The sequence below is a fragment of the Lagenorhynchus albirostris genome, chromosome 3, assembly GCF_949774975.1.
Source record: "Lagenorhynchus albirostris chromosome 3, mLagAlb1.1, whole genome shotgun sequence".
Classification (NCBI taxonomy): domain Eukaryota; kingdom Metazoa; phylum Chordata; class Mammalia; order Artiodactyla; family Delphinidae; genus Lagenorhynchus; species Lagenorhynchus albirostris.
The window spans coordinates 42,960,622-42,971,868 of NC_083097.1; the positions used below are offsets into that span (position 1 = coordinate 42,960,622).

Here is an 11,247-nt window from a genome sequence, read left to right on the forward strand (position 1 = left end):
ATATAACACAAAACTGACCACTTTAAACATTTGAAAGTGTACAATTTAGTGGCATTAAGTACATCCATAATGTTGTGCAACCATCACCACTACCTATTTCCGCCCCAGATAGAAACCCTGTACCCATTCAGTCGCTACCTTACCCTTGTCCCACAGTCCCTAGCAACCACAAAATTGCTTTCTGCTTCTGTGGATTTACCTATTCTGGATATTTCATATAAACAGAATCATACAATATGGGGCCTTTTTTTGCCTGGCTTCTTTCACTTAGCATAATGTGTTCAAAGTTCAGCCATGTTATAGCATGTATTAGCACTGCATTCCTTTTCATGGCTAAATAATTTTCTATTATATGGATAAACAGTTTGTTTATCCATTCATCAGTTGATGGGACATTTGGGTTGTTTTCATCTTTTAGCCAGTGTGATTAATGCTGCTATGAACATTGGTGTACAACTATCTGTTTGAATCTCTGCTTTTTATTCTTTGGGGTGTATTACTAGGAGTAGAATTGCTGGGTCATATGGTAATACTAATTTAACTTATTTAGGAACCACCAAACTCTTTTCAAAGCAGCTACACCAATTTACATTTCTACCAGCAATATATATGAGAATTCTAATTTCTCCATATCCTTACCAACACTTGATATTTTCCATTTAAAAAAAAAGTGTGGCTATCCTAGTGGGTGTAAAGTGCTATTTCAATGTGGTTTTGATTTGTACTTCCTTAATAACTAATGATGTAGAGCATCTTTGTACTTGCTCTTTGGCCATTTGTGTATCTTCTTTGGAGAAAGTCTTTTCAGACTCTTTGCCATTTTTTTTATTTTTATTTTTTTTGCGGTATGCGGGCCTCTCACTGCTGTGGCCTCACCCGTTGCGGAGCACAGGCTCCGGACGTGCAGGCCCAGCGGCCATGGCTCATGGGCCCAGCTGTTCCACGGCATGTGGGATCCTCCCGGACCGGGGCACGAACCCGTGTCCCCTGCATCGGCAGGTGGACTCTCAACCACTGCGCCACCAGGGAAGCCCTGCCATTTTTAAATTGGGTTGTTTGTCTTCCGGTGTTGAGCTGTTAGAGTTTTGTGGGGTTTTTTTAAACATATTCTGGATACAGATTCCTTATCAAATATATGATTTGCAAATATTTTCCCATTCTGTAAGTTGTTTTTTCACGCTCTTGATAGTGTCTTTTGATGAAGTTCAGTTTAATCTTTTTGCTGCTTGTGTGTTTGGTGTCATATTTAAGAAATCATTGCCAAATTCAAGGACATATAGATTTATCCTATGTTTTCTAAGCGTCGTATAGATTTAACTCTTATATTTAGGTCTTTGATCCATCTTGATAGGCTAATTTTAATCAGAACATGAATAAAGAGATTGGGGTATGAGGTGGCCAAGTTTGGAAGCCCAGGTTCCAATGCTTTTATATCAGTGCCACTAAAGCACAGTTTTCACTTGGGTTTGGCTGTGGTGTTTGACTTTTATATTTTTCCTTTAGCCAAGACAGTCAACTCCAGCATCTTGCAGTATAGCCTGGAGTCCCTGACACGAAAGACCTCTTACACTGTTCAGGTCATGGCCAGCACCAGTGCTGGGGGAACTAGTGGCACCAGGATAAACTTCAAGACATTGTCAATTAGTGAGTACTCCTTCAGTCCCTGGGAATGTCTCCTTGGCATTTCCTTTAGGCTAGTCACAGATGATGTTTCCCAAAGGCAGGGGGAGGGCAAATGAAAGGGAGAAGTGAGAAGAACCATTTGCTCTCTGACTCATTGGCCTTCCTGGAAAGCATATGGGTGAGGAGGGAGGAGGGAGAGCAGGAAAATTGAGAGCTGAATTTGGAAAGATGGGTCATTTTTCTTCTTCCTGGGTAGCCCCGAATCTTCTTAGGGAGGAGGGATCAAGTGAATGCCAACTTCACTGTCACTCCAAACCAGCTCCCACCTCAAGGCTATCCCCAAGTTCATAGTCACCAGTCCCTGTGTGTCAAACAAGGGAAAGCCTTGGTTGATCAAGCACCATTGGCCCACTTAACCTCATTGTTTGTGGAGTTTTTTGAGTAAAAAAGTGTATAATATGTTCTACTAATCAGCTTTTATATTAAAAAATGAGAGCAAGAGGGCTTCCCTGGTGGCGCAGTGGTTGAGAGTCCGCCTGCCGATGCAGGGGACACGGGTTCGTGCCCCGGTCCGGGAAGATCCCACATGCCGCAGAGCGGCTGGGCCCGTGAGCCATGGCCACTGAGCCTGCACGTCCAGAGCCTATGCTCCGCAACGGGAGAGGCCACAACAGCGAGAGGCCCATGTACCGCCAAAAAAAAAAAAAAAAAATGGGAGCAAGAAAAATTTAATAAATACAACAATAATGTAAAATATAATGTGATTCATACGATGGTTATGGGGAATATTCAAGAGGGAAAGAAGACAGGCTAAAGAGGGAGATGAGGAAGAAAGAAGGAAGGAGAATGGGAGAAAACAGAGAAATAGAATGGGAGAAACAGAAATCTCTGTCTTTGAATGACAGAGGTTTGATTTTAAGGATATACTAACACTTTAAAAAAAATGAAGCTTAAAAGTGAAGGAACATTGCAAAATTTTCAATAAAAGCTATAAATAGTCTAAGTATTCTTGAAATTCTCCTGTTCATCATCACGCATCCAAAAGAATAAAAATAGCTTATGGTTCTGGAAAATGTGAGTTAAACGTGTTTTTACACAGAAAACATGTTCTGTTTTTATTGACTAACATTGTCTTTTGGGAGTTCTTTTTGATATTGCTCTTTAAAGTCTTTTAAAATCATGTTATATTTTCACAACACTAGGCACAAATTGCATTATCTGATGGAATTTTCTCTACGGGTCAGATTGAAGGCAAGAGCCTGCCTTGGAGACTAGAAGTTTCTTACCCTTGGTTCTTTTGTTTGTTTGCTTTTCATTTTTTTATTGGAGTATAATTGCTTTACAATGTTGTGTTAGTTTCTGCTGTACAATGAAGTGAACCAACTATATATATACCTATTTCCCCTCCCTCTTGGACCTCCCTCCAACCCCACCCCCCCAATCCCACCCATCTAGGTCGTCACAGAGCACCGAGCTGAGCTTCCTGTGCATGTTCCTGCTAGCTATCTGTTTTACACATGGTAGTGTATATATGTCAGTCCTAATCTCCCAGTTAGTCCCACCCTCCCCTTCCCGCCCTGTGTCCATATGTCCATTCTCTACATCTGCATCTCTATTCCTGCCCTGCAAATAGGTTCATCTGTACCATTTTTCTAGATTTCACATCTATGCATTAATATGCGATATTTGTTTTTCTTTTTCTGGCTTACTTCACTTTGTATGACAGACTCTAGGTCCATCCACCTCACTACAAATACCCAATAAAACCTTCCTATAGGAGTTCACTGTGGTTTAAGCGGGTGTGCTTAATTGTTCTGGAATTTCTGATCAATTGAAATTAAAAAATCTTGTTGCAATAATAGTGGTTTTGCCACTCCCGGTTGTTTGAGATGGATCTGTCCCGTGTTTGGTTGGGGTCTGATTCAGTGTGTGTGGCCACCGGCTGCTCACAGGTAAAGCAGAAATTCTCTTTTACCAGCAAGTTTCTGCTTTTTATTTTTAGAATAAATCATCAGGGAAATGAAGAGAGGATGCTTTTGCTTTGGGTTGTGGTCAAGAACTGATTAAATAATTTAGTGTCCCCGGCACACACTAAAAATCACACACTTCGGTTGTGATCTCAGTGGCATATTTGTTTGCTTATGTTTTATTACGTTTATTATTGCAGATGTTCAGTAGTTCATTACTTTCTCTTATTTTTTTTCTGAAAATTTAATTTGCAGTTGTAACTACAGTATTTGAGAACTCAGCATCCTTGTTTTCTACAAATACTGATTAAAACAAAATGCTGTAAAATGTAAAACATTGTAATTACCTTCCCATGTCTTTGTTGTATTTGTGCTGAAATGTTTTCACATTCCTTTGTCTGGAAGAAATTCTTTGCTTTCGTTTTGATTATGTTGCTTACCTTGAAATCAATAGGTTTTGATATTTTCTCTTGGAAGATTTTATATATTTGGGGGAATATGTAATATATCTAATAAAAGATAAATATTATCATGTAAACAACAACAACAAAAACCCTCATACCTTTTTATGGCTGAGTGACATTCCATTGTATATATGTACCACATCTTTATCCTTTCATCTGTTGTTGGACATTTAGGTTGTTTCCATGTTCTGGCTATTGTAAATAGAGCTGCAATGAACATTGAGGTACATGTGTCCTTTTGCATTATGGTTTCCTCAGGGTATAGTGGGATTGCTGGGTCATATACTAGTTCTATTTTTAGTTTTTTAAGGAACCTCCATACTGTTTTCCATAGTAGTTGTATCAATTTATGTTCCCACCAACAGTGCAAGAGGGTTCCCTTTTCTCCACACCCTCTCCAGCATTTACTGTTTGTAGATTTTTTGATGATGGCCATTCTGACCAGTGTGAGGTGACACCTCATTGCAGTTTTGATTTGCATTTCTCTGATAATTAGTGATGTTGAGCAGCTTTTCATGCGCCTCTTGGCCATCTGTATGTCTTCTTTGGTGAAATATCTATTTAGGTCTTCCACCCATTTTTTAATTGGGTTGTTTGTTTTTTTGATATTGAGCTCCATGAGCTGTTTATATATTTTGGAGATGAATCCTTTGTCTGTTGCTTCGTTTGCACATATTTTCTCCCATTCTGAAGGTTCTGTCTTTTCATCTTATTTATGGTTTCCTTTGCTGTGCAAAAGCTTTTAAGTTTAATTACGTCCCATTTGTTTATTTTTGTTTTTATTTTCATTACTCTAGGAGGTGGGTCAAAAAAAGTCTTGCTGTGGTTTATATCAAAGAGTGTTCTGCCTATGTTTTTGTCTAAGAGTTTTATAGTATCTGGTCTTACATTTAGGTCTCTAATCCATTTTGAGTTTATTTTTGTGTATGCTGTGAGGGAATGTTCTAATTTCATTCTTTTACATGTAACTGTCCAGTTTTCCCAGCACCACTTATTGAAGAGGCTGTCTTTTCTCCATTGTATGTTCTTGCCTCCTGTGTCATAAATTAGGTGACCATATGTGTGTGGGTTTCTCTCTGGGCTTTCTATCCTGTTCCATTGATCTATCTTTCTGTTTTTGTGCCAGTACCATACTGTCTTGATTACTGTAGCTTTGTAGTGTAGATTAGTCAGGGAGCCTGATTCCTCCAGCTCCATTTCTTTTTCAAGATTGCTTTGCTATTCAGGGTCTTTTGTGTTTCCATACAAATTGTGAATTTTTTTTTTCTAATTCTGTGAAGAATGCCATTGGTAATTTAATAGGGATTGCATTGAATCTGTAGATTGCTTTGGGTAGTAGAGTCAGTTTCACAATATTGATTCTTCCAATCTAAGAACATGGTATATTTCTCCATCTGTTGTCATCTTTGATTTCTTTCATCAGTGCTTTATAGTTTTCTGAGTACAGATCTTTTGCCTCCTTAGGTAGGTTTATTCCTAGGTATTTTATTCTTTTTGTTGCGATGGTGAAAGGGATTGTTTCCTTAAGTTCTCTTTCTGATTTTTCATTGTTAGTGTATAGGAATGCAAGAGATTTCTGTGCATTAATTTGTATCCTGCCACCTTACCAAATTCATTGATTAGTTCTAGTAATTTTCTGGTGGCATCTTTAGGATTTTCTATGTATAGTATCATGTCATTTGCAAACAGTGACAGTTTTACTTCTTCTTTTCCAATTTATATTCCTTTTATTTCTTTTTATTCTCTGATTGCCATGGCTAGGACTTCCAAAACTGTGTTGAATAGGAGGGGCAAGTGTGGACACCCTTGTCTTGTTCCTGATCTTAGAGGAAATGCTTTCAGTTTTTCACCATTGAGAATGATGTTTGCTGTGGGTTTGTCACATATGGCCTTTATTATGTTGAGGTAGGTTCCCTCTATGCCCATTTTCTGGAGAGTTTTTATCAAAAATGGGTGCTGAATTTTGTCAAAAGCTTTTTCTGCATCTATTGAGGTGATCATATGGGTTTTATTCCTTAATCTGTTAATATGGTGTATCACATTGATTGATTTGCATATATTGAAGAATCCTTGCATTCCTGGAATAAACCCCACTTGATCATGGTGTATGATCCTTTTAATGTGCTATTGGATTCTGTTTGCTAGTATTTTGTTGAGGATTTTTGCATCTATATTCATCGGTGATATTGGCCTATAGTTTTCTTTCTTTGTGACATCTTTGTCTGGTTTTGGTATCAGGGTGATGGTGGCCTCGCAGAATGATTTTGGGAGTGTTTCTCCATCTGCAGTTTTTTGGAAGAGTTTGAGAAGAATAGGTGTTAGCTCTTCTCTAAATGTTTGATAGATTTCACCTGTGAAGCCATCTGGTCCTGGTCCTTTGTTTGTTGGAAGAGTTTTTTTTTTTTTTTTTTTGGCGGTACGCGGGCCTCTCACTGCTGTGGCCTCTCCCGTTGCAGAGCACAGGCTCCGGATGCGCAGGCTCAGCGGCCATGGCTCACGGGCCCAGCTGCTCCGCGACATGTGGGATCTTCCCGGACCGGGGCACAAACCCGTGTCCCCTGCATCGGCAGGCGGACTCTCAACCACTGCTACACCAGGGAGGCCCCTGTTGGAAGATTTTTAATCACGGTTTCAATTTCATTACTCGTGATGGGTCTGTTACTCTTGGTTCTTATAGATCTCCCTGCTTCTGTCTTTGATCCTCTACCATCTGTTTTCCACACAGCAGCCAGAGTTTAAAATCCTAGACCCCCTGCCTAAAACCCACCAGTGGCTTCTGTTGTATTTTGAATTCAATCCAAACTCCTTCCCATTGCTTTCAGGACCCTTCCTCATCTGTCCCTTCCTGACCTCACCTCCCACCACTTCCCGTTTATGTTCTCATTTATGCTTTTCCTTCTGCCTGGAATGCGTTCCCCAGCATGAATGTGGGCAGTTCCTTCTCATTATTCACATTAGCTCAGATTTCTTCCTTTGCCACCCTATCTAAAGGTGCTAACCCCCTACCCACTTTACCCTACTCTCTATCACCCCATTTTATCTGAAATAGGTTATTTATTGTCTGAATTCTTGAGCCAGAAGGTAAGCGCCACGAAAGTAGGGATCTTGTGTTTCTTGCTTCTTGCTATTTATTTTATTACCCAGAAGAGTGTTTGGCAAATTGTAAGTGCTCAGAAAATGTTTACTAGATGAATGAAGTTGGAGGATGAATGTGGGGAACACAATTTCTGTCAGTATTATTCAGGGAGAAGAGAAATTGAATGAATTTGAATTAAATTGAAAGAAAACGTTTAGGGTATATGTTGCTGAAGCTACTGGAAGAAAACATTAATCTTTGATTTTTGTCAAGAAAGTAAGGGGCTCAACCTGCTACTGACTTTTGTTCTCCTTTTCTCAAAGGTGTCTTTGAGATTTTTGTTATAACTTCCCTGGTTGGAGGTGGCCTTCTTATTCTCATCATCCTGACGGTGGCATATGATCTCAAAAAACCCAAGTGAGTTTGTAGACAACAGTGTGGGCCCTCAAAATCGGGAGTGGAAAGGGGTGGAAGACACCATGGGTGGAAGAGGGCACACTGCCGTTAAGGGGTGTCCATTCATTTATTGAGTTGGTACATATGTATTGAATTTATTGTATGCCTTTCACTGTGGCACATCAGAATTCTAACCAAACAGGAGGACTTGTACCCCCGACAGCGCTGTGCACCGGGCCTAGGACTTTTTGAAGCCGGGGAAATGCCAGCTGCCCCACAGGCCTTGTCTTCTGTGTTCGGCATCTGAGACTAGAGTTGGGGAGAAGATCCTCTCTCTGTGTGTCTAGAGGGGACCTGTGGCAGCAGCAAGGGCCCTCAAGGCCACCAGCCTCTCTCCCAGGCAGAGCAGGGAGCAGGGTGGCCATGGAGTTAGAGCACTGGCCAGCGTATGCCCAGCACAGGCAGGTCCTTGCTTGTGGTGCAGTGTCAGAGGGCTCGCTGAGGGCCATTTGTCCTGCCTGCTCTGGCCACTGTAGGGAAGGAAGCTTGTCTTCAGGGTCTTGTGCTTTCTCTCTCCAGAGAGCCTCATTCTACCCTGAGGGTCAAGGGCTCTCTCCCCATTAGACCTCTCTCTCCAGAGTTACACAGTCGTGGGCCTTCTCTGCCAAGCAGCTGTGCTTAGTTATGGCCAAGCTAATGTCAACCTGAGTCAGCTTTGGGTTGTAAGCAAGTCATCAGCACATGTTCTCGTACATTTTGCATGTCCGACAAGCTCCCAGGTGGTACTGATGCTGCTGGTTGGGACCACACTTTGAGAATCACTGCTCTGAAGTGTGGGTGTCTTGTAAGGCTTAGAGTGTTACCTTTCCTGGGGAATAAATCTCAAGGAAATGGCTCTGTGATGGTGTGATTTTCGGCATCAGGACCAGGGGGTGGAGATGTAGGGTGGGAGAGCAGGGAAGAGTAAGAAAAGCTTTGCCTGGGGAAAGGTCTCCTCCCATCACGTCCCATAGTTGACTTGCAATTTCACTCCCCAAAGTACTTTGCTTTCCCAGTTTCTGTCAGGAGGCTGTGAGCTTGCCCTTATTCAATAGGGAGCCATACGATTCCCTGCATCGAAGCCCTGCTCTTTGGCTTGGCCATGCAGTAGAAGTAAAATTCTTCTTGGACTCACTTCCTATTTTAAAATCTTATCTCTTATTAGCAAATGAAAGCACCTATGTTGGCCCAGTGTCCCCAACCCTGCTGAAAGCAGTATAGCCACGTGGCGTGGAGATGATTTAAAGGTAAACTCTCCTGTTTTTGTTAAGGAGATTGTTGAGCAGGCTGGTTGTGGGAGGTGGACGGGGTGATGGACTGAGGTTTGCATAGGGTTCACATAAAGAGAACTTGAGGTTAAAAAGTCCCAGGGAATGGCTGGCAGGACAGGTGGAATCAGCCTTCCTGGAATGACTTTGACCTCATTCTTTGGACAAGAGGAAAGGGCTTTACCAGGCTCATAGGACGCAGTGTTTACTGGGCATAAAACCTATAAAGGGTGCCACGGAAGAGACACTGGCCCTACCCTTAAGGACCTGACTGTCTAATTAGAAAGCAGGAGAACCCAGCTATAAGATTGGAGACCATTTAAAAAGCAGCCAAGAGCAAGTTAATCTAGAGACCACCTGGGGACCCGAGGGGCCGCTAATGTGCATTTCTGTCCAGAGGCTGGGGCAGGCTGCATCAGATTGTTTTTCTCAGATTGGAGACATTGGCAATGGGGTTTTCTAGGGAGTTATCCATAATAGAAACCTCCCATTTTCATACATTTTTAAATTGAAAACTGTTCTGAAATTTTAAGGTTTAATTTCTCGGTTAAGTAGAAAGAAGCCCAATCAAATATAACCTTTAAATCCTTGTTATTGAAAGACTGTTTCCAGTATTCCTTGATAAGGAATTTTTAATATTAGCCCCTGTTTCAACTCAGAAGTCTTTTTTTAACACGGACGTGAAAATTATTTTTATTATTTATTTAATTAAATTTTGGTTGTTTCTATTTTCTTCTCTATCATTCATGTGTTACCTTATTTCATTTCCTGCTTACCAAAAATTATTAAGAGAGTGAACTAATTCATAGGCAGTCTTGTCTGATGTCTAAAATGTTTTTTGAATCATCTGTAGGTCTGGCCTCTGTAGCAGTCACTTATTAATCACTCACTATACGCCAGGCAGTGAGCTAGGCTCTGGGGATACAAAGATGTCGGACACCACACCCACCAGGAGGCCACCTTTGATTTTCTGGTGATGTTGGACAAGTTATTTGTCTTTGTGATAATTCTAATTTTGATGCTTCCATCTTCACTGGGATTTTATGAGCATATGATTATGTGGAAAATAGCCTTGAGCTCTCTAGAAGAAGAAATTGTTTGAATACACTGCATTCTTCTCAGGAAATGGACCACTCTTGCTAACCTCCCATGGAAGGGCACCACTTCTGGCCTCTAAGAGGGGGGCTGGTCCAGAGGTGGGGCTTTGGGTGTCCCAAGCCTAATAGCTTTTGGCTACATCATATGTGGCCCCCAAATGACCATTGGGGTGTCCCTTTCTCTTTTCCAGGATAAGCTAAATCTGAAGGAGTTTGATGACTCTGTGAACACAGAAGAAGATGGGATTCTAAAACCATGTTCTGCCCCCAGTGACCTTATTGACAGGTTGGTGGTAAATTTTGAGAATTTTCTGGAAGTGGTTTCCACAGAGGAACCTGAAAAGGGTCAGGAAAATATCTTGGGAGGGGAAAAGAATGAGTACATGACCTCCCCATATGGGACTTATTGTCCCGCAGTTTCAGTCAAGATTCCACCGAGAGAATCGCAACACCTATGTTCTGGAACGCCAGAGGGGATCTGCTCAGAAGCCAAAGAGCATCCTCTCCCTCCTACCCAAGGTTTAGGGCCAGACCATCTCTGTGGGGAAGGAGTACCAAACCCATACTTGAAAAATTCAGTGACAACCAGAGAATTTCTCATGTCTGAAAAACTTCTAGACCAAACCCAAAGAGAAGTCTAAATGCCGCCACGGCTTGAATCCCCCTACGTCTCAGTGTGCATGACTCACAGAGAGAAGACTTGGCTACAAGAGCTTCCTTGGCGTCTCCCCATCCCGCTCGTGTTAGAGAAAGTTTCGCACACCCCCGAGTGACGCGTTGAGCTTGGTTGGCCCAGACGTGTAGCTTGCTTGAGAAGAAAGGATGGTGGACTTCCCTGGTGGCGCAGTGGTTAAGAATCCGCCTGCCAATGCAGGGGAAACGGGTTCGAGCCCTGGGTCTGGGAGGATCCCACATGCCGTGGAGTAACTAAGTCTGTGCGCCACAACTACTGAGCCCACGTGCCACAACTACTGAAGTCCACATGCCTAGAGCCCGTGCTCTGCAACAAGAGAAGCCACCGCAATGAGAAGCCTGCGCACTGCAATGAAGAGTAGCCCCCGCTCTCCGCCCGTGCACAGCAATGAAGACCCAACGCAGCCAAACATAAATTAATTAATTAATTAATTAAAAATAAAGATTTAAGGGCTTCCCTGGTGGCACAGTGGTTGAGAGTCCGTCTGCCGATGCAGGGGACACGGGTTCGTGCCCCGGTCCAGGAAGATCCCACATGCCGCAGAGCCTCTGGGTCCGTGAGCCGTGGCCAGTGAGCCTGCGCGTCCGGAGCCTGTGCTCCGCAACGGGAGAGGTCACAACAGT

At 42.3% G+C, this 11,247-nt stretch overlaps 1 protein-coding gene across 1 annotated transcript in view; it reads left to right on the top strand.

Moving 5' to 3' along the window:
• IL31RA (interleukin 31 receptor A) overlaps nt 1–10,571 on the top strand; it is a 58,332-nt gene extending 47,761 nt beyond the window's left edge. Inside the window, 4 exon segments of the mRNA XM_060146305.1 lie at nt 1,504–1,644; nt 7,454–7,547; nt 8,731–8,812; nt 10,122–10,571. Of these exon segments, the coding sequence (XP_060002288.1) occupies nt 1,504–1,644; nt 7,454–7,547; nt 8,731–8,812; nt 10,122–10,571 (767 nt within the window).
• The last annotated feature ends 676 nt before the right edge of the window (nt 10,572–11,247 follow it).